This window comes from Opisthocomus hoazin, chromosome 8 (assembly GCF_030867145.1).
Source record: "Opisthocomus hoazin isolate bOpiHoa1 chromosome 8, bOpiHoa1.hap1, whole genome shotgun sequence".
Taxonomy (NCBI): domain Eukaryota; kingdom Metazoa; phylum Chordata; class Aves; order Opisthocomiformes; family Opisthocomidae; genus Opisthocomus; species Opisthocomus hoazin.
In genome coordinates, this window is record NC_134421.1 from 70470566 (window position 1) to 70493802 (window position 23237).

The 23237-nt window shown below is 44.6% G+C and overlaps 1 protein-coding gene across 3 annotated transcripts; it reads left to right on the forward strand.

Annotated features, from left to right (window-relative positions):
- The first annotated feature begins 1105 nt into the window (after window positions 1-1105).
- On the forward strand, window positions 1106-22810 carry LOC104336800 (interleukin-2 receptor subunit alpha). Of its 3 annotated transcripts, none has more exons than XM_075429128.1 (8): window positions 1106-1356; window positions 13306-13491; window positions 13710-13832; window positions 14138-14374; window positions 15123-15164; window positions 18097-18144; window positions 19050-19113; window positions 20159-22810. In XM_075429128.1, the coding sequence occupies exons 1-7, from the start codon at window positions 1296-1298 to the stop codon at window positions 19091-19093; spliced, it is 741 nt and encodes a 246-aa protein (XP_075285243.1). In that variant the 5' UTR covers window positions 1106-1295; the 3' UTR covers window positions 19094-19113; window positions 20159-22810. The 3 variants fall into 3 exon arrangements, with proteins under 3 accessions (XP_075285243.1, XP_075285242.1, XP_075285244.1); XM_075429127.1 differs by having other exon boundaries at window positions 22450-22810; XM_075429129.1 differs by lacking the exon at window positions 15123-15164 and having other exon boundaries at window positions 22450-22810.
- The last annotated feature ends 427 nt before the right edge of the window (window positions 22811-23237 follow it).

Below are 23237 nucleotides of genomic sequence, written 5' to 3' on the forward strand. Positions count from 1 at the left end.
AGAGTGAGCAGGGGCTGTAGCACCTCTTCCATCTGCTGCTCTCATGAGCACTGCCTGAAGTCTTGCTTGCTGCTTTCCATATGCTGTGGGAGAAGATGCACCAAAAAGGCCTGTTTTGGGTCTCACTCCAAAGAAGCTCCCGTGTGTCAGCTGCCTTTCATAGGACCATCCCCTTTATGGGTGTCAGGACAGAAGAATCTCTGCTAGTGAGGAACAGGCAAGAAAGAGATACTAACACAGCATCTTCTGTGTCTGTGGCTGTGACTGATGGATGCAGCTGCAGCGGCATTTAAAAATGTATCACATCTATTTCTTAGCATGCCTGTTAGGAAGACTTCATTCACAGAGGATTTATAAAGGAGAAGTAAGTGTCCAGCATGTGAGACAATTATGACAGAATACCATAGACAGTTTTAGTCTGTTTTTCCATAGTCCATCCCAACTAATTCTCTAGGTACTATCAGATAATAATTTCTGTGGAAATGGCTGTAGAAAAACTACATAAAGTGTGATACTTCCTTGATGATTTCCAGTTTTCCACTGATATTTGAAAGAACCAATTTCACTGAAGCATGGAAAACCCAGATTATTTAGGAGCAAGAGAAACCCCTTCCAAACCTGCCAGCCTCATCCTCATAGATTTTTTTTTTGACCAAAGTGTCCATCTTTCAGAAGCTCAGCTGTCACTCAGAGAAGCTGCAAACATGCATATATCAAAAAGACAGATGGAGTGTGGCTTTATCATCAGTAGATGAAGACCTCAAAAAAGACAAATTGATACCCCATGGGACCTTTTCTTTGTAGGCAGAGCCCACAAATGGTATCTGAGGTCCATCATCATACACCAGACAACTGTCCTACAGCGATGGTCCCTCTCAAATGCCTGTCCAGCCACAGATTTGGGGTTGAGTGGTTGCACAAACCCATTAAAATCTCACCCCCTTCTACTGACCTCAGCTGTAGTGGAACAGCTCTGGAGTCAGTAGCTCTGATGTGTCAAACCACTTCCTACACACGACGGCACGCTCCGCCACACTGAGCACTAAGTTTGATTTCCTGGATAAAAGCTACTAATACCTGAACAGAGAGCAGCCTTTATTCTCTCTTGCAGAGCCAGCCAGCAAAACCATGATTTGCTGACCAAAGAGCAAAGTCCTTGTCACGCACGCAGGGTGATGCTCCCCATCGATCTAACCAGGCAGTAAACGGCTCGTCGGCTTGGTCGGCACCAGCTCATCACTTCTGAGAAACTTCACCATCCTCAGTGTTGCGGAGAAAAGATATGAACAAGTCCTATGGAGCTCAAGTGCCTTTTGATGTGGCTCTTGCTTGGATCCGTCACGGGGAACAAGCCAGGTAAAAGACTATTTCTGCCTTTTGGGGAGGGAAAATACGGTTTGCTTTTTTGTGGTGGCTGCTGGAGGGTGTTTGCAACATCCTGACTCCTTTCGGGTAAGGAAAGATGTTAAGAGCTTAGGGAATTTCTGATTATAAGGAAATGAGAGAAATAGGGTTTGTGCCCACAAACCCTCAACTGCAGACAATCCAGAGCACTACAGGATATTTTCTGTCTGCATAATGTATGTATCCTCCAACCCGTTGTCAGAACAGTGGGCAGATCAAAGAAGCCTCATGCACCTTAGGTAGCTCTTTGAATATTTTTTTTCCATTTTGCATCTAACTTTAGGAAATATAAAAATAGACACTGAAATGTCAGTACCTCTGTAGGTAAAATTGGTGGCAACACTGGTCATTAAAAGGTGCCATCCACCTTTGCTATGGGTACTATAGGTACCAAGTATTCTTTCAGCCACACCTCCCAACCAGTAGTGCCTATAAACTGTGAACGGAGGCAGCTAAATCATTCAGCATAATTTTACACATTTGTAAATTGTGATACTGCTTATATTTGGCTTATTTATGGTGACAAGTGTGTGCATTGAGAAATGGTCTGGTGATATATTAGCGTATTTGAATTTAAACTGCTTTGTTCAGAGGTAAAACAAAGATATCTTACATTCTGAGTGCCCCATAAATGTGATATTTCCTTCTGTATCTGCTGATGATGTCCAGGTTGAGAGGTGTGAGCAGATACAGCCCAAGGGAGGTTCTCAGATACTCTGGTACTGTAACTGCTAATGGATTATCTCTAGCAGGGCTGAAGATTTTACTAAGGACAGGGCATCTCTAAGGAGAAACAGTGTTGTTGTAACTGAGCTCATTAATGCAGGAATTACCTTCACAGATATTTAATGCCCAGGTGATTTATTCTCGGTATTTTGCCAGTAAACACTGTACCTTTTCCTCCCTGGGGGCAATTTTAATTGCCAAATGAAGTACCGCTGCCCACGGCAAGCGTTTAAGTGCTGCGTGCGACAGCATCACTGCGAGACTTTCAGCCAGAGATATGTAAATAGGACCGGTTTTGGGATGAGTCAGGTCCCCGATATCGCGCTTTCTGTATTACTGTGCCTGGGACACGTTGTGAGGGTTCTTGCTGGCAAGTCTCGTTTATCAGAAATCTTTCTGGTTTTTGGAAAAAATGGAGGGGTGTTAGAGCAGTTGCATTTTATGCTATTTGATGTGATTTAATTCTCTGATGAATGAATAAATGCATAGCATTGAACTCTTCACTGTGTCACTAAGCTCTTCTTTCCTCAGCTTCCTGTATTTATTCTCAATGTCTCTCCCAGTGTTTAAACATAGTATTTTCTTTTTTAATTTCTGCCTGCAAATAACATGCTAAGGCAGAAATACCACCTTTTACCATTTGAGGGTTTTTTATTGTAGAGATGCCCACAGTATTGTGTAAGACCTATTGTTTTTAATTCCTTAGAAGGATCAACAAAGAGACCTAGGAACCAACATAAGCCAAGAAAAGGGAAAGAGGCAAGGTCAAATCGGTCAAAGATCAACTATGTCTTGGTACACACAGCGCTATTCATATTATTTTGCCTTGGTCTTTTCAGCTTGTCCCAGCGCTGGAAGTTCAGTTTTCAGATCCTGCCATAGATGCTGTTCGCAAGAGGGTTTCCGGCAAAATGCACTATGAGGAATAAGTATAATTAGGGGAAGATGAAAATAAAAAGTCTTTGTTTTACAGAACACTTTCACTGACAGATCTCAAAGTGCTTTGCAAGGGCAAATTCCTCTGATATATATCTGGGGAAACTAAGGCATGGGGTGATCATTCATTTTGCAAAAATTAAACTACAGATTAGGGCTAAAGAGGACAAGAGAAATTTGGATTTTCTTGTGAAGAGCATCACATTTATTTTATTTATGCTGCACAGCAGCAATGCCTAGAAGCTGCAGGCATGGATGAGGCTTGAACTATGCTAAGTGAGGGTCAAATACAAGATAAAAGCTGGTCTGTGCTCCTATGACCTTTCCATCTTGGTATTCATCTTACAGGAATACACTGAATAGATTTGCAAGTTAAACCTGGAAAGGATTAAAACTCACAAAAGAAAGAATCTCATTCAACTGAATTTCATTCACACAAGATGGGTACCAGATCTCAGTCATTTAAATGAGAGGAATTTCTTTCCCATTATACTTGCATATTAGTACTCGCTTCCATGGTTTTGAAATGCAATGCAGAATAAATTAAAGTTGTCAAACACATACGAGTGTGTCTTGTAAGGTCAACCAGAGAGCAAATACCTTTAGAAACCTTCCAGCTACAGTGGCCCCCGGCAGCAAAGTGCCCAACATACAGCAACAATCCCCCAAAACTGTGGAAATTGTGATCCTGCTGAGGAAAAGCAGATGTTACAGACAGAGATCCTGCAGTATCTGCTTCTGCCTTCAGATGGAGAAATCTTCTCCCCACCTCATCAGAGATGAGATGTTATGTCCTTCCCTTTTATAACAGCAAAAAGCCCACTCTTTAGCTACTACTAGAAAGCCACTGCCTCTGACTGCTCACTATTGCCTTCATTACTGCAATTTTTGTCTCTCAGCTTTCTTCCTTCATGTTCAGCTTTGTCTCTCCTGTTGTTCCTGTTGCATTAATTGTATCTTCAAAGACCAGCTTCTGGATGTCTTCTACCTGTTGTTTCCATCTCCTGACCCTGGTCCTGAATCTTGGAACAACCTGATTTACCGAGGGGTTTTTTACACCTCTTCCAATGCTTCCTCAAAAGCCACATTTCCAAAGTCCTTCCATGACTTTCTTCACTTGACTCCCTCCCTGTTTCTCAGCCCTGCCATGGTAGCAGCACTCTGTCATCTGCTGTTTTTTCTTTATGTTCTCCATTTGTAAAGTGTGAGCCCCCAGATAAAGAATATACAGCCCGCTTTATTTAGTATTTTTTTTCATGCATTACAAGGTCAGAAAAATCATCAACACTAACAAATAATTTCCATCCCACTCTTGAGAGCTCTAGCGAAAACCTCAATGAGGATGCTAAGACTGCAAATCAAATGAGATGAGTCCTAAAGCCACATTTGAAATGAAGAGTCCCACCAGACTTTTTTCACTGTTACCCAAGACTGGGACGCATGCTTGTCACCCAGAATATCACAGAATATCACAGAATAGTAGGGGTTGGAAGGGACCTCTGTGGGTCATCTAGTCCAACCCCCTTGCCGAAGCAGGGTCACCTACAGCAGGCTGCACAGGACCTTGAAGTTCAATTGTTTTCAGGGAGGATATTCTCTTCTGCCCTTCCAACGCAACAAAACACAAGGCTGAGAAAGTTCCAGCCAAAGAAAAGGATCTGAATTTCTGCTGCTGTTTAAAAAGCCAGTTTCTTCCTCAGCAATGTGTTTTTCCCTTTAGATGAAAATACCGAAGAGGCAGGTGCTACTGAAGTCATAGATTTAAGCAAAAATGTAGCCAAACATTTTCAAAACCCAAATGTCACACACTGAAACAATGCTTTCACATACGATGTTCTCAAAACCAGGCACTGTGTTCTGTTGCCATACCATGTGCAGTGGTTGCCTTTCAAGAGTTGGAGCTCTGTGGCTTTACCACAGAACCAAGAAGGTTATAAACACCCAGAAACAGCAGAATAAGAAAAACAAATGTTCCCCATTCTCCACTTCGTACATCTCCTACGCAGTGCACTGTGCTCAGGCTAGTTTTCCTCCCTCTCCCTGCCACAGGAAATGCTCTGTCTCTTTCCTAATACTTCCTTTTCCAATTCCAATTCTACATTTGCCATTCCCAGCCCAGCCTCCCCACCAAGGCAGGTGTGAGATTTATCTCGCTTAACTTCAGCCGTCTGCACCATCAATATTTCCACCGAGCTGGACATGTGGACCCACTTCATAGCCAGAGGAGAGACAGTAGCGCTTTCAGGGCACAGTTCATCTACCAGATCACAGATAAGGGTGCAGTGAATCATATCCTGTAAATGTCTTTCTAGTGACTACACAGGGAATTGAAACATCTGCTTTTTGTCAGCTGGGTGTCACTCAGTCCATGCCTGAAAACAGGAATGAGTTGGTGATGAAGGGAGATAATAGTGTTTAGGAAGAGAGGAGACAGATATTCAGTCAAGAAACATCTGGGTCAGCAGAAGACTCAACAACCTTTGCAGGCTGCTTTGCTGGGAACTCGCAGCAAAGTGAGCTTTAAAATTATATCAGTGCATTAGCTAAGCCTCACTAATTATCGATGTGAGCATTTCACCACTGTGGCTGACAAAAAGAGAGAAGCAACTTCAGAGCATTGCTTTGGAGAACTGAAGTTAGGTGTCTGCCGTTCTCTAGAGAGATCTGCCCAAGTGCACTCCTTACAGAAGGAGCTAAGAAGGCAGATTCCTGAGGATAAACTATGCTTGTGAATGACCACTTAGCATAAGAAAGCTTAGTTCACTGTCAGAACAACTTTAGCCTTGCTGTATAGGGAAGTGTTTAGATGGAGAACACATTTTATATCTCTGTTGCATTAGATTCCACTGCCTTGGTCAATGGCAAACAGCTGGTTAGCATGAGTAAGCCAAGAGATAAGAGAAGCACATCTCTCCCAAGCCTAATTTTCTATGGTCCTACAAAGAGTTAACGGACAGCTCCTGCCATTTCATATCCCAACTTATTTTACACTGTCTTTCCAACAGAGACATCTTCTAGAGCCATCAAACTCAGCAGGCATTGAACTGCCTAGTCCTTAGAATAGGTCACGCCTCTTCTCACTGCTAGGAATATTAAAACCCATCTCCTGCCCCATAAGGCTTACCTCTCCTCCATCGCTGTTTGCATGAAATCTTGTGCCTGGTGATTTCATCTGCATTGTATTTCTGTCACTTAAATTGCAGACTCATTACTACTCAGATGACTTTGTAAGAAAATCCCTGTGTAATCTACAGTTAGCTAATCAAAATCTCACAAGAAAATTATCATAAACTTCAGGTCTGTACCCCAGCCCCACATCTGGGATCTATTGCCAGCTTAAAAATCCACATAGACAATAAATGACATTAATCAGAGAGGAAAGAAGCAGGCAGAGCTGTAGGCTGCCTTGTTAATGGACCCTTTGGGAGGAAGTTTTGAAGTTAGAAAAAGTTCATTACCATTTCAGTCCTGTTGCTGGTATCAATTCCTTCTCTTCACCTGTATCAGTTTCATCTTCAACAGACATGCTGTATTTAGAGAGCACATAGTTTCAGACAGTGTATGAACCCGCACAGCTGAATTAGCTTTTCAGGCACATCTGGCAAAATGTCTTCATTCTGGCATGGTTCGACTTCTTGATATCTCTAGGGATAGGCTCTCTTCATCTCTGAACTGGGCAGGTGTGTGAACTGCCTGGTTTCTTCCACTGCTTCTACCCCGATCTTCAGAACAGCCCAATCCCGTCTTACTGCCTTTGTATTTAGGGGAAAATTGTCCTATTTTTGCGCCTTGCCTTTTTAACTTGACATCAGAATAATGTCAGCGCTGGTGACACACAGCCACAAGACAAAGGAAATTCTGAGTTCAGGTTATCGTGGCATGACTCACTGTCTGTGTTTATCCAATACTAAACATATCTGTTGTAAATTTTCCCCATTCACGTCTTCTGGACAAAAGGTGTCATTCTGATGCCTTGTCTAACACTGCTCTGCCAACTCAGACATGGCAGAGAAATAGGCAGGACAGCTTCATAAACCCTAATACTGCCAGCATGTCTAATATGAGCAGTTTTGTGTTGGATCAGTAACTCATCAGAACAGGAAACCTCAGGGAAGAAACCCAAGCACTGAAAGAACTGGTGGCAATTTAGCTAGTGGGTTTCTTTCCCCTGAGCCTACGTAATGATGCTAGATGCTGAGGGCAGCCAAAACCTGGTTGCTGAGAGTAGCCGAAGACAGTTAAGCTTTATTTAGCACATGGCAATGAACTCGCAAAGGACACCATGGCAGGGTATTCTGCCTGGCACCAGCCTCCAGTAACTCCTATGTGATATCTGACAGCTTATGTGGAGGTCCCAGATGCTCTAAAGACGCCTCAAATCACATCAGGCACTGTTGTTGAAGCAGGAATAACAGGAATCCCAGCCATCTTGTGGCTCAGATGACAAGGAATGGCTGGCAGGTCTCAGAAACTTTATCAAACTCTATTTTGGGAGAACAGCAGAAGATGCAAGAACTACTTTTCGATTTTTATGTTTCATGGGTGTCTATCATCTGAATTCATTAGTCTCCTTCTAATTCAAAGGGCATGTCTCCACCCACTACATGATAATATCTGACAGCAGTTCCAAAATTTCCAGAAATGCTGCAGGCACCAAAATCCACTGATATGGGGAGAAAGGCAGATTCCCAGGTGCTGTAGAAGAGTTACGTGCTCTAGCAATTCTGCAACCGACAGCAGTGCTAAATCCCATGAAGGCAATTACACCAACCTCTCTGGCCCATTTCAATAGACCATGTTAGTACCTCTAAGTGCAAAGAAATCAGGTCACAGGGCACTTTTGGGGTGTAGGAGATGAGAACGGTAGGTGGGGGATGATGAAGCTTGTGAATGATGGAAAGGGAGGACAGAGAACATCGGGACTGAAAGGGAAGGAAATAGGGACACACTGCACCTTATCATGGGGATGGAGAATGGGAGGATGTGGGGAGGGAAAATGAGGAGGCAAACAGAACCCCAAGAGGAGATTTGATGGTGATGTGAGGGCAGTCTTTTAAACCAGTACTGGTGGGCGTGTACCCCTGGAGCTGCTGTGGAGGGATGCCGAATCCAGAGAGAAGCTGGGCTGCGCAAAGCTGAGGCACCAGAGGCTATGAGGCAGGTTACACCTAGGTGTGATTTTCCTATCACACCAACTCCAATGACTTGACAGACTAATTCTCAACCAGGTGCGAAACAGCAAAAAAAGCAAAGTTAATAATCTCCCCTAAAAATACAAAAAGTCAGAAATGTAGTCAAGGAGTAAATTTATCCTTCCATTCCTTACTTTCCTGGCTTCTTCCCATCCCTTGGCTCTTTTATCACCCACATTGCAGGCATGTTCATTTTTTAGGGGCAAACCATGAAGTTTTCCCAGTCACAAAGACTGAGTGAAGTTCTAGGGATCATAGAATCACAGAATCATAGATTCATAGAACCATTTAGGTTGCACAAGACCTTCAAGATCATCGATTCCAACCATTAACCTAACACTGTCAATTCCACCACAAAACCATGTTCCTAAGCTCCACATCTATACATCTTTTAAATACCTCCAGGGATGGGGACTCCACCACTTCCATGAGAAGCCTGTTCCAATGCTTGACAACTGTTTCAGAAAAGAAATTTTTCCTAACATCCAATCTAAACCTCTCCTGGTGCAACTTGAGGCCATTTGCCCTTGTCCTATTGCCTGTTACTTGGGAGAAGAAACCAACACCAACCTCACTACAGCCTCCTTTCAGGTAGTTGTAGAGAGCAATAATGTCTCCCCTGAGCTTGCTTTTCTCTAGACTAAACAACCCGAGCTCCCTCAGCCGCTCCTTGTAAGACTTGTTCTCTAGACCCCTCACCAGCCTCATTGCCCTTCTCTGGACATGCTCCAGAAACTCAATGTCCTTCTTGTACTGAGGGGCCCAAAACTGAACACAGCACTCAAGGTGCGGCCTCACTAGTGCTGAGCACAGGGGGACAATCACTGCCCTGGTCCCGCTGGCCACACTATTCTTGACACAAGCCAGGATGCCGTTGGCCTTCTTGGCCACCTGAACACACTGCTGGCTCATGTTCACCCAGCTGTTGACCAACACCCCAAAGTCCTTTTCCGCCGGGCAGCTTTCCAGCCACTCTTCCCCACGCCTGTAGCGTTGCATGGGGTTGTGGTGGCCCAAGGGCAGGACCTGGCACTTGGCCTTGTTGAGCCTCATGCAGTTGGCCTCAGCCCATCGATCCAGCCTGTCCAGATCCCTCTGCAGAGCCTTCCTACCCGCAAGCAGATCAACACTCCCACCCAACTTGGTGTCATCCGCAGACTTACTAGGAAGCACTCAATCCCCTCATCCAGATCGTTGATAAAGATGTTAAACAGAACTGCCCCCAAAACTAAGCCCTGAGGAACACCACTTGTGACCGGCCACCAGATGGATTCAACTCCATTCACCACCACTCTTTGGGCCCAGCCATCCAGCCATTTTTTTGCCCAGCAAAGTGTACGTCCATCCAAGCCATGAGCAGCCAGTTTCTCCAGGAGGATGCTGTGAGAAACAGCATCAAAGGCTTTGCTAAAGTCTTGGTAGACAAAATCCCCAGCCTTTCCCTCATCCACTAAGTGGGTCACCTTGATATAGAAGGAGATCAGGTTAGTCAAGCAGGACCTGCCTTTCATGAACCCATGCTGACCAGGCCTGATCGCCTGATTGTCCTGTGTGTGCCGTGTGATGGCACTCAAGATGAACTGCTCCATAACCTTCCCTGGCACCGAGGTCAGGCTGACAGGCCTGTAGTTCCCTGGATCCTCCTTCCAGCCCTTCTTGTAGATGGGTGTCACATTAGCCAACTTCCAGTCAACTGGGACCTCCCCAGTTAGCCAGGACTGCTGATAGATGGTGGAAAGTTACTCGGCGAGCACATCTGGCAGCTCCTTTAGCACCCTTGGGTGAATCCCATCCGGCCCCACAGACTTGTGCATATCTATGTGGTGTAGCAGGTCACTGACCATTTCCCCTTGGATTCTGGGGGTTTCCTTCTGCTCCCCATCCCTGTCTTCCTGCTCAGGGGGCTGGGTGTCTGGAGAACTGTTAAAGACTGAGGCAAAGAAGGCATTAGGTACCTCAGCCTTTTCCTCATTCTTTGTTACTAAGTTTCCCCCCGCATCTAATAGAAGATGAAAATTTTCCTTCGCCCTCCTTTTGTTGCTAATAATGTTGGATGATTCACCCCAGAGGTCATTCTGTGTAGGCAACACGACCCAGACCTCACCAGGTCTGCTTCCTCTTTGCACAGTCTTCCCACATGAGGCCAGGAAGTGCAGTGCCATGAAACACACCTGCACACCTATATGCCATGAGTTGTTATCACATCTACTACCACAATAAATGGAGTCCTGGTTGATAGCTAGGAGTCATTGGTGTTAGGTATGGTACAAATAGCTGACCAACAAAGGAAGTTTAAGTTTGAAATGTCAGAGAAGCAAGTACAGAAGTAATACTAATCCCCATGTTAGGTGCCCACCTGTTCTTGAAAGTTGAGTAAAAGACCACTTAAAGAAAAGCACCTCTGACGATAGATAAGATACTTGAAGACAGTGAAGGGGAATAATGGCAACGGGTATCTTGAAATATCCATATTCATGCATGGCTCCTCCCAGTGTGCAGACTGGTACAACAGTAAACCCTAAAGCTGATGACTTTGATATCAAACACATTAGTGAGGAGGTCTACTATGGGAAGAGAAGTCAAAGTTTTGACGGAGAAGGTTCTTGAAAATGGGAGCAAAATAGTGAAGCAATTAGAAGTCAACAGAAGGAAGCAAACAGGTTAAAATGAGATCTAGGAAATTCATCTTTCCAAATGCTTTCTGGGTCAGAGACAGGAATGTTGTTGTAAAGGCCAACGAAGTCAATACTGCAGTGGTTTAGATGTGAGAAGACAAGAATTTGAGTGATGTGGATGAAATGAAAAGGCTGGATCCTAGGAGTGTTGCGTGAGATCCAGCTGCAGTGTGGATGAGTTGATCCAAGACTGCCAGCCTCACGGGTATTGCTCGCTGTCACCCATTTCTGCACAATCCTTAGCTGATGTGTGCAAGTTCAGAAGAACCCTAACTTCATTTGATCATCGATTAAAACAACAGTTGCTCTTTATGATGAGTAGGCTAAATGCTGTGGGTTTTCTTAAGAAGAGACTAAAGAGTTGTAGGTTTGAGTGCCTTGTGCTGAGATTCAGATCTGCCGTCTGCTTCAAAGACGCTTTTGAAGTCTTGAGGGAGACATGCTTTTAGCTTTCAGGGAAAGTGAGAGTACGTGATCTCAACTTGCTGCTAATCTGATAACTCTTTAATTTTAATCACCCTGACAGTCTGTGGTAAACCATGTGGTTAACTATTTCGGGTACAGTCGCTTCTCTCGAAGCCACAGTCTGATGCAGTTTACAAGGCGAATCCTTCGATAACACACAGATACCAGGGGATTAAAATCCCCTGGTATCTGTGTGTTACTGTTAAGCTGCTCACAATACTTTTCATCATCGCCTTCCCCAAACTTTGTGACTTTTACTAAGCAGCAAGATAACGAAAAGTAAAAAGGGCAGAAAATATCAAAGCGAGAAAATGATGGGTGACTCTGAAAGAAAAGGGCATTGCAGGACTGGGTCTGGGAGTCAGACTGGGTTGCTGTTGGCAAGCATGGCTTTGTTTCAAGGAGAAGGCACTTCAGGAGTCAAGGGCAGATGCCAAAGGATGAACAACTATCAGGGATTCAAGGCCCTTTTGCAGTCATTCTTTCGGGTTGCTAAGGCTGCATTAATTATGGCTGCAGAAAATGTGAAGACACAATGACTACGAAATTTTACTCATAATCGCTGTTACTGTTATGCATAAGCATAAAAGGTGACATATCATGCACCCAAAGATCCTGAATGTCAGCCCTGATGCAACCAGCCTGTTTTGTATTTGAATCTCTCAGTCTTTAGGCCTTAAATAATCATTAAGTAGTGCCTTTATCAACTTCTGAGTCTCCAGCTCAGCTTCAGTGGGCTTTTCAAGTGCACTAAAATGATTTAACTTAATTCAATCCAACTGATTGAGAAGCATATTTAGATGTGATTTGCTGATGACACAGCACTTCACGTCCTTATTTTGGGACAAGTTATATTTAGGTTTGCGAACTTATTTCACAGTAAGCTGCTCTTTGGTGGGCTCAGAGAGAGCAGAGAGTCTACTCTCCTTTCCAATGTCTGCTTACAGATGATCGCAACTTTCAATGACTTAGTTTTGCTTATGAGGCCTCACTCCATAGATTCAAGGCTGCACAATCTGGTGCAGGCAGCAGCTCTAGGATATAATTGTGAACAGCTTCATTAAGAAAATGTTGGTAGCGTTTCATGTTGCTCATCTTCCATGTGCAGAAAGAAAGGGCTCAACAGCCTGCTTCAGGTGTGGGGGGGAGCAGGATCAGGCAGGTAGGCCTGGTGCCTCCTACCACTACCCCCAGCTGCTGCAGAATGTCCTTGTTCCAGCATCCTTTCTCCTCTAGGAGAAACACGAGGCAGTACAATCATCTCCGCCAAGCTAAAAAAGTGTAAACAAATACAGGCTTCACGTCACTTGGTGGAGACTCTCCAAGGGATTTTTCTGCATCCTGAACAAATATATATGGAACAGGCTGCCCAGGGAGGTTGTGGAGTCTCCTTCTCTGGAGATATTCATGACCTGCCTGGACACGGTCCTGTGCAGCCTGCTCTGGGTGACCCTGCTTCGGCAGGGCGTTGGACTAGATGACTCACAGAGGTCCCTTCCAACCCCTACCATTCTGTGATTCTGTGATTCTGTGATTCTGTCATATGCTGATAAAATCAATGGCAACAACTAACTCCAGTGTGAAGAAGGCTTTGGAAGGTGGGATTTTTCTAAAATTAAAATAAAATGTTCACTTAAAATAACTAATAGTTTCTCCAGACACTCAGAGCCTCTAATTGTCTTAGAGACAATCAAACAAACAAAGCTTTGCTATCCTCATGTTCCCTTCATGACCTCCACTTTCATCTCTCAGCTGTGACTTTAGCCCTGTGGCTGGGAGCAGAATTAAGCTTACTTCACTGAGCTCTGGGCATGATCTGGTGTTCATAAGACAGAAAGATGTGGGAGCACCTCAGTGAATAAAGTGGGCGTACAGGCTGTCCTGATTCTCAGGCTTTCTGTTTGCAGAAGAATGCCCAACTCTTCCAAGGACTGCATTTGTTGACGTTACTGCTAAAGCGTATCCACTGGGGACCAAACTGTTTTATAAATGTGATGATGGCTACATGAGAAGAAGTGGCCAGTACTTGGGAATTCGGTGTCAGAGTATACATCAGGTTGCTTCTTGGGTCTACAAGGACTTTGAATGCATTGGTAAGTGATTATTGTCCTTTTTCTATACTTGTAGAGGTGTCCAATGAGTTCGTCAGTATAAGACAGATTTGGGCATTGCTCTAACAAATGATCTCTTGTGCTTATCTTTGCAAATTAGAACTTGCAACAATTCTATCCTGCCTCTAAAATTTTGGGTGCGCTGGCTTTGCTTTGCTATTTGTTCTGCTGTAATTCAGCAAATATAACTTCTCCTGCAGATAAGAAAATTTTGTTGTCAACGGCTCCCACAATGGAGTTAGATTTTACAGTGACGCCAGAAAGAAAAACACAGAGCCCTGCACCCCAGAAGCAAGAAAACCTTTCAGAGTTTGGCCAGAAAGGTATGTAAGAACCCATTACTGTAACACTTGTCCCACTGATTTCCATGGAAGCAGTGTAAGAATGATGAGTAAATTTTAATTAGTTTGACAGACAGAGAGAAAGAAACAATTGTTATAATATCTTGGTGGAAGAAGTGATATGGTGTAAGCTAATTTGTTTTTTATATCCAAACAAAGAATGAGGAAGGCTCGGTATACCCTGTTTGTCTATATTTTGTAAGAATACAAATCAAATTGTTTCAAAAACAAAAGCAGTAGGTAAAAACCTATCGGCTTTAACTGTGTGCTGCCTTGTGACCCCACAGATTTTTGTGGTCCCCCCAAGACTATTCCACATGCCTCTTTAAGCCTGGACAAACGGTATCGTGTGGGGCAAGTATTACATTTCAAATGCCAGAGCGGTTATGATAAGCGATCCCCCACTTCTGGCACCAGCACGTGCAAGAAGGTGAATGGCAAAGTCATTTGGACCCCCCTCGACATACGCTGCGCCAATGACAGCAGCTATAGCGACGACTGGCTGCCACAGACTATTGAGCCAGGTAATGTGATTGCTTCGGCATTGCATCGGTGTCATGACCTGTTGATGCAGGGTCCATATGCCCCAGCCGGCACATTAGTCCTAGGGAAAAACCAACCTGGGGTTCGGGATGGAGAGATCGGCAGCCTCAGGGCTCTGACACTGATGGAGATGTAATCTCTGACTGATGGAGATGGCATCTCTGGGGAGGACATAACTGCATCCTACTTAGTCTTGGGCGTCCTTTCATGCTAATTGCAAAATTGTAGGAATTTGTGAGCCGATAGAGTGACACTGTTGTATGCTGAGAAGAGAACAGTAGAATAAGCCCTTCTCTTTTCTCCTTCCTCCTGAAAGCTATAGGTCATCTGTTGTCACTTCACAGTAAGGTGCTCCAAAAGGTGTATCTAAGCAACCTTCATGACTGCCTTGGGTTTTAGGATCCAGAGTTTAGCAAGCCCACAGCTAAACCTGAGTGTTGTGGCTTGGTTCTTTATTTAATAACCAGGATGCTGTTTTGAACAGAGACAACAAAAAACCCACCAATATTGCACTGTAGTCCTTGTGTGTGTCCAGCCCTTGTAAGCCATCCCAGGCCATGTGGTAGAGCAGGATGGTTTGGGCAGGCCATTTTGCCTGCAGAGTGACCTTTCAGGTGACACTTGGCCATCATTGCCTCTCGTTGCTGCTCTGATTGTAAGAATGAATCACTTTAATCACTGGAAACACTACTTCAGCGTTAACCCAGGGTTTTCTCCCCTTCTTCATAGAACCATCTGTTTCCCTGTGGTGCCCGGTTCAGAGTGTTCCAGGTACAGCAGTCACAATTTGTTGTTTGGCCTTTCCTAGTCCTTCAGGACAGTAATTTTTTTTCTGTCGAGTATTTCATTTGGTACTATCAGGATGAAGGAACTTCTTGCTATGATGAAAATAACAAACTTCAACATACCAGTCCTACAAAAGGATGCAACCTATTGAATAATCAGAGATTACACATACTTTAAATTTTAAAATCAGGATTATCAAAAACGTGAGACTGGATGATGAAATCGGCCATCTTGGCCAATCATTCCAGTTTCCTGCAAAAGCACATTCAAACTTGAGCAAGATCAGGTCTTCATAATTAGTGCACCAAACATTTATTCCCCCAAAGCGTTGCCTTTCTCTTTATTATGATGTGATGTCTTTAATGGGGCTGGATAAGGTGTATCCTCCCCTTTCTCAGTTCTCCCTCCAGCATTCAGCACAAAGACATTTATCAGGAGACCACTCTTGCAGGTCCTGTTGTTAAAAACCTGCTGGTATCTCATAATGGCTCCAGTTCATAGAAACATAGAATCATAGAATTCTTTGGGTTGGAAGGGACCTTTAGAGGTCATCTAGCCCAACAACCCCTATAGGGAGCAGGGACATCTTCAACTGGGTCAGGTTGTTCACAGCCCCATCCAACCTGACCTTGAATGTTTCCAGGGATGGGGCCTCCACTACCTCTCTGGGCAACCCGTTCCAGTGTTTCACTACCCTCACCATAAAAAGTATATCCAGTCTTAACCTACCCTTTTAGTTTAAATCCATCACTCCTTGTCCTTGGTAACTAGTGGTGTCCCTCAGGGGTCAGTACTGGGCCCGGTCTTGTCTAACTTCTTCATCAATGACCTGGATGAAGAGTTAGAATGTACCCTCAGCAAGTTTGCTGATGACACCAAACTGGGAGGAGTGGTAGACACACCGGAAGGCTGTGCTGCCATTCAGCGTGACCTGGACAGGCTGCAAAGTTGGGCAGAGAGGAACCTGATGAGGTTCAACAAAGGCAAATGCAGGGTCCTGCACATGGGGAGGAACAACCCCATGCATCAGTACAGGCTTGGGGTGGACATGTTGGAGAGCAGCTCTGTGGAGAGGGACCTGGGTGTCCTGGTGGATGACAGGTTGACAATGAGCCAGCAGTGTGCCCTGGCGGCCAAGAAGGCCAATGGGATCCTGGAGTGCATCAAGAAGAGTGTGGCCAGCAGAACGAGGGAGGTTCTCCTTCCCCTCTACACTGCCCTGGTGAGGCCTCATCCGGAGTACTGTGTCCAGTTCTGGGCTCCCCAGTTCAAGAAAGATGAAGAGCTACTGGAGAGAGTCCAGCGGAGGGCTACGAGGATGGTGAGGGGACTGGAACATCTCTCCTACAAGGAGAGGCTGAGGGAGCTGGGCTTGTTCAGCCTGAAGAAGAGAAGGCTGCGAGGGGAACCTAATAAATGCTTATAAATATCTCAGGGATGCGTGTCAGGAGGACGGGGCCAAGCTCTTTTCAGTGGTGCCCAGTGACAAGACAAGGGGCAATGGGCACAAACTGAGGCACAGGAACTTCCGCCTGAACATGAGGAAGAACTTCTTCCCTCTGAGGGTGACGGAGCACTGGAACAGGCTGCCCAGGGAGGTTGTGGAGTCTCCTTTTCTGGAGATATTCAAGACCCGCCTGGACAAGGTCCTGTGCAGCCTGCTCTGGGTGACCCTGCTTCGGCAGGGGGGTTGGACTAGATGACCCACAGAAGTCCCTTCCAACCCCTACCATTCTGTGATTCTGTGTCCTGTCACAACAGGCCTTGCTAAAAAGATTTTCCCTGTCTTTTCTATAGGCCGCTTTAAGTACTGAAAGACTGCAATAAGGTCTCCCCGGAGCCTTCTCTTCCCCAGGCTGAACAGCCCCAGCTCTCCCAGCCTTTCCTCCCAGCAGAGGGGTTCCAGCCCTCGCATCATTGCTGAGGCCTCCTCTGGCCCCGCTCCCACAGCTCCAGCTCTGTCCTGTGCTGAGGGCTCCAGAGCTGGACGCAAGACTCCTGGGGGGGTCTCAGCAGAGCGGGGCAGAGGGGCAGAATCCCCTCCCTTGCCCTGCTGCCCACGCTGCTGGGGATGCAGCCCAGGGGACAGTTGGCCTTCTGGGCTGCAAGTGCACATTTCTGGCTCATGTCCAGCTTTTCCTCCACCAGTGCCCCCAAGTCCTTCTCAGAAGGGCTGCTCTCAATTCCCTCATCCCCCCGCCTGTATTGTTAGCAGGGGTTGCCCCAACCCAGGTGCAGGACCTTGCACTTGGCCTTGTTGAACCTCATGATGTTCACACAGGCCCACCTCTCCAGCTTGTCCAGCTCTGGACGGCATCCCATCCTTCTGGTGTGTCAACTGTACCACTCAGCTTGGTGTCATCTGCGGTCTTGCTGAGGGTACTGTAGATTAGCCAGCTCTGTTCTGCTCCCCTGTCCCTGAGGACCGTTTCCCAGGATGTCATTATGACTAACTCCTTGAAGAGCTGGAAATTTGCTTTCCTAAAATTTAAGGAGTTCAGAGCTTCCTGTTCAGGATAAGGGAGAAATTCAATGAATTTCTTTCACCAGGGAAGTTTGGGGTTACATTTCTGGGCAAAAAGAATTCCTGTTTGAAGCCATGTTTCCAAATCCTAGCTTGCCATGTTGAAAGTCATCCTTCCCAGTCACATGAAATAAAGATCTTAGCTAGATCCCATTCCCTGGAAGATACAGTTCACTTCATGCCCACCATTAATAGATATCAGATCAGCACTTACGTTGATATCCAGGCTGGAAACATCTACTGATGGCCAAAAAACAAACATGGCAATTATTAAGTCTGCTGTGCAGAGGGAGAGCTGTCAGACCCAGCCTGACTCTATCCTCATCACTGCTTTGATGCTTTTCACCAGAAGAGCAAATCAATAGAAAATCAAGAATTTCTCTCTCTTTGTAGGTTCAACTCCTCCATCCTTTTCCTCATCAGTGATACTGCCAGTGACAGGTATGCCATTTTGTTAATTGGACTCAGACTTCACCCCAACCCCCAGAGCCGTTACTTTGCCTTTCAATTTGCTGTTGATCCATCTCTGTTATAAGAGATCCATCTCTGTTATAAGAGCTAATAAATATACTGCAAGACTATATCTGTGTATTGGGTGAAAAGTCAGTAAGAAAAGTGTAAACAGAGACTGTTTAAGCACTTAAGCTTTTCATAAAGGGATACAAAAGAAAACAGATCAATCAAAAGTCTAGTTTGTAAATGAAGCAATTTTCAGATTCTTTCTCTGACACTTTCTGTGAATTCAGTGAATAACTTCAACTGGAAAAAACAGGGAAAATGTAAATATTTAAATGATGGGATTCTTTGATATATTCAAAGGAGCAAAAAAATAGATTGGCAAATAAAATATTTCCTCACAGCTAAACTGATGCATTTAGATCAGTCTGAAGAGATTTTCTGCTCCCCCTTCCCCGTCTTTCATTCAGCCATTAGCTGCTAAAATAGCAATTGTCTCTTACTGTGCATATACTCAAGACTTTGTACAAGGGCTCTTGATTCCAGCTGGAGTCTGCTGACAACTGCAGTGCACATTATGATAAGGAGGAATAATGGAGTGAGATAAAGGAAAGGAAGGAGGAATATTGCAAACTACGCCAGAGACTACAGCATCAGTAGCCCCTGGTTATTTGGCTGTGGTTGCTCTCTAGTTGCCCAGCTCCTCTCTGGCTGGGTTATGGTTGCCCCAGGGAGCAAAGCAATGGGGCAATATGGAAGAACTATTGCCTCTGGGCATATGGGCAGGATAAGCCCCTATCCCAGGTCTTGCCTGTTTCTCCCAGTTGCAGAAATTGCAGTAATTAGAGATAAAACCAGGTGCTAACTGTGATGATTTTCTGTTTTAACAGCTATCTTTATTCTTCTGCTTATCATTCCTGCTGTCTTTGTGTGACTCACCCACCAGAGAACACAGTAAGTGGGAAGGAACCAGGAAAATGTGAAATCTAAAAAAAAATTATTGAAGAGCTATCAACTGGATCAGCACTGTTTAGATTTCTGAATACCTTCTGTGGTACTAAATGAATGACCCTGGATTTTGGGTTGTCTGCTTCTGTCTCTGCTATTGAATACTAGCATGAGAAAAGGAGGAATCAGAGCTTCTGATATCAGACAAGCATGCTTTGTCCCAGCCATTGTGGAACTGAGAATGGCAGTTGAAATAACGGGTGGAAAATGAATCCAGTGGGGAAATTAAGGTTAATATATTTGTTTCAGATAGATGATGCAATCAGTCTTTTTCTCTCTGAATAACCTGTGGGAAGTCTGGTGGAGCATCTGCCACCACGACCACGTAATTCTTCTTCCTTCATCCCCCTGATTTCTCAGTCGTGTCATGACAACTTTGTACTTCAGACTTATTTTAGTCTCGCCTCCTCGCTGTTTCTATTACTACATCGAGATGCACAAAGGCTGTTCCTGTTCACAGGCTCCCCAGCCTAGTTACTCCTACATGTCCCTATTTGACACTCGGGAGTTCTCCTTTTCTCCTCTCTCTTTGCTAACCTTCATCCCCATTTCTCTTCATGTTCCTTACTAATTACTGATGGGCTCTGGTTCTCTGCTGAATGGAATTTTTCTCGAAAAGGAGGAGGACCTTGTGAAACCACATCAGCAGTGCTTTTTTGCCAGTTCACAATAGGATAAAGCCATAGAAAGTGTAGAAAATGCTTTGTAACATGTTTTAGTGAAGATGGTCAACTGTGGTGCAGATTGCCTGGGCCATTGTGGGATTTCTGAGAATATAATAGGCAAAAAATTGTCAAGAATGATCTACATTTCACTGGCCCTGTGGTGGAACAAGAGATGAAATAGCAGATACCAGATGAAATAGTAATTGAGAACCTAAGTGATGTCTTCTGCAAAAAGGATTGTGTGGTTTCTCATAGTAAATATAGAAGAAGCCATAGAAAACCTGCTTCTTCCCAGTTGTAGTAAAGTCTTTTTTTCCTGTTGTTAGAGAGACTTATCAGGGAATTGTGGTGTTCAGATCCAAAACGATGAAATTAATGCCTTGCTACAGAAGAAACCAGATTGCACCAGCAACTCCAAGACCAGTAATGGCAAATGAGGAGGAAGCCTGGAGGCTCAAATCCAACATGTGAAGGAGGCAGAAAATATGCAGCTTAATTCTTACAGAGACAGTGTGACTTTCTACCTACAGAGTACAGGTGGAGGGAGTGCATCCCATCGTTGACAGACGGGGAAAGAGCTCTGCCTGAAACTGCTTCCCAGAAACACTTCTCCTCCTCCTCCTACCATATAGCAGATGTATTGCTAATATAACTGCAGCCTCTCCCAAGTGACCAGGCATACACATGGACCGCTCGCCCAAGCACGTAGGATGATGGCACCCTCATTACAGCCCACACACTGCCTTCTCCGCAAAGAGAGATGCTGGACACCTGATGTCACTCCATCCCTTCCCCACCCAAACAGGTCAAACACAGTCACGCTTTTCTCCTCCTCACACTGCTCCTCTTGGAAAAGGAAATTAAACCCATTTACCCTCTGCACATAACCTGAAAATCTTACTGGACTCCCACATGCATTTGTCATCACCCCCCTCTTCCCAATTATTTTGGACTAGCCCCTTCCACTACAGTTACTACATTATTCCTCCTGCTCAGAGAAGGATGTCGCAGATTGTGACAGTTGATTAATTTGACAGCTCCTTTCGTAGCTGCAGAGTGCCAGAGAACCAGCACAAAGGCATTTGAGGACCGACTCAAGCATACACAATACTTGACATGTACTTATATTATTGGGAAATTGTGAAGTTTGAATAGTTTTCTGCCTCTTTTTAGCCATATTCAGCCTGGTAGGATGGGGTTTATCTGACAAAATGTAAGCATCCACATCTGAGGCAGACAATGGGAAGGACCAGGTCCCTTTAGAAAGCAGTTCATCTCACCCTATCGCCTATATATATGTGTATCTGCATATTTATTTATGCCACATATATGTATATATACAGGCCAACCGACTCATGGTCTAAAGAGACCTGTTTCTCTGCATCGACTCTAAATGATGCCCAGATTAGCTATAGATGCTTACACGGCATATGTCAGAAGCAAAATGGGAGGAATCCCTTGCTTGTAATTCAGGAGGCATGAGATTTTAGTGTAGTTTTCTGTTTTGTGATAGAGTGCATGTGTCATTGATTTACTCGTTTGTGTTCCTGTTGAGTTATTCTCACTCCATAGCCTCGATATTTATATTTTCAATAGCTCTTTTATTCCTGTTGGAATAGGACTTATTTGTACTAGGTAGCTTTATGAAGACGGATATGTTATGGTCTATTACATGCTGTTGTTTTGTATGGGAGCAATGAGCAATCTGTATTTACTCCATAGATGATAGTTTTCCACACCTGCCAGCTGCTCTGAAGGCTGCAAGCGGGGGTACTAAGCCCTTCTGCTTCATTCAGTCGATACATGTTACTTACTGCTAACAAACCTCTGTTAAGTGCTGCAGTTAGGCTGGCATGGCTTGTCCTGCTCAGGGCTAATATTTCATCTGCTCCTAGCTTGCACATTTTTATGTGGATAACAAGAGCAGAGTTCTACGTCTCTGTTGTGGTTTTTCCTCACTTTGCAACAAAAGAACCACGCAGTTACTCTCTCACCCCTTCCCTCCTCCCCAGTGGGATGGGAGGAAAATCCAAAGGAAAAAAGGCAAAAACTCGTGGGTTGGGATGACAACAGTTTAACAGAATGGCAAAGGGAGAAGAAAACAACAATCAATAATACTGATAAAAGCATATACAATATGCAGTGTTCTCACCACCTGATGCTCAGCTGGCTCCTGAGTAGCAAAAGCCTCTCCTTCAGCCAGCTCCCCACTTAAACACTGAGCACGGCATCACACGGTATAGAACATCCCATTTGACTGGCTGCTTGGGTCAGCCCAATCAGCTTGTTGTGAAAATTAACTCTGTCCCAGCTGAACCCGGGACAGTCTCCTACTGCTCCAGTGATTTTTCCTCCTTTACCCAGCCAGCTTGCCTCAGGGGCTCTCTCTCCATATTTTGTCTTTCTTTCTTGGAAATTAAGGGAGACACACTGCTGATAAGGGACCTATAAGCAAGAGTGGGTTAGAGACTGGACAACTACTATGGGATTTAATTTTCCGAGATACTAATGTCTACATAGAGAGTCTGAACCCAGGCCACCTCCAGCATGGGAGCTGTATTTGTACTTTATTGGGAAGCTGTAACTCTCAGCTGAGCTGTATTTTACCTCTTGGTAGGGCATATTGGGCCACTGGGGAAATGTTTGTATCCAAGGCTTGATCCTTCAACACAACATGCAGAGAGCACGTGGAAACCCACAGGACCCATCCTGGGAGCAAACCACCACCGCTGGAAGAGGCTGTGGCCAAAGGGACTCCGTCGCTGTTGTGCTTTCTCTGCAGATGCTCTCACTTGTTTTACATGAATGGTGGTGGTTGGTATTTTTATTTTGTAGACTTTGATTTCCTCAGCATGGAGCAACTAATAAACTCTAACAATAAATTGTTCTGGATGTTTGGAAGGCAGCTTGTACTTCTTGCTATTGATCTAAACTTTGAAAAATATAAGATTTATTTTCTGTTACCCTCTCATTTTAATAAAAGGCATAACAAACTCAACAACGTGTCACCAGGGAGGTTTATTCTAGAGAACTGTGCGAAAGCTCACATCACATATGTACCTCACATCACATATGTACACCTAACCTTTAAAATGCAAGAGAAGACTAAAATTATTTGGGGAAAAGGATCTCTGGCAATGATGTCTCCAAAACAGATAATGGAAGCAATTAATAGATTTGTCCCGTCTAAGCACATTGGAGCTCTCTTAACCCTAGCTCTCCCCAAGGGGTGGAAGCACACATACTCCTATACCATAGCCAGGAACCCAAGTGTGAAAAAATGTGCTTTTCCAGAAGTCTGCTGTGTGAGAGTCACCTGCATATTGCAATGCAGCATCATATCTGCCTTCATATGGGTGTCTCCATGTGAGCTGGTCCTATCACAGTAGAGATGAGAAGTCTAGA

Bases quoted from the DNA above. Each gene is read 5' to 3' on its own strand.
- LOC104336800 (XM_075429128.1), top strand. From the start codon at position 1,296: ATGGAGCTCAAGTGCCTTTTGATGTGGCTCTTGCTTGGATCCGTCACG. The intron at 1,357-13,305 runs GTAAAAGACTAT...TTCTGTTTGCAG, and splicing joins CGTCACGGGGAACAAGCCAG to AAGAATGCCCAACTCTTCCA. The intron at 18,145-19,049 runs GTATGCCATTTT...CTGTTTTAACAG, and splicing joins AGTGATACTGCCAGTGACAG to CTATCTTTATTCTTCTGCTT.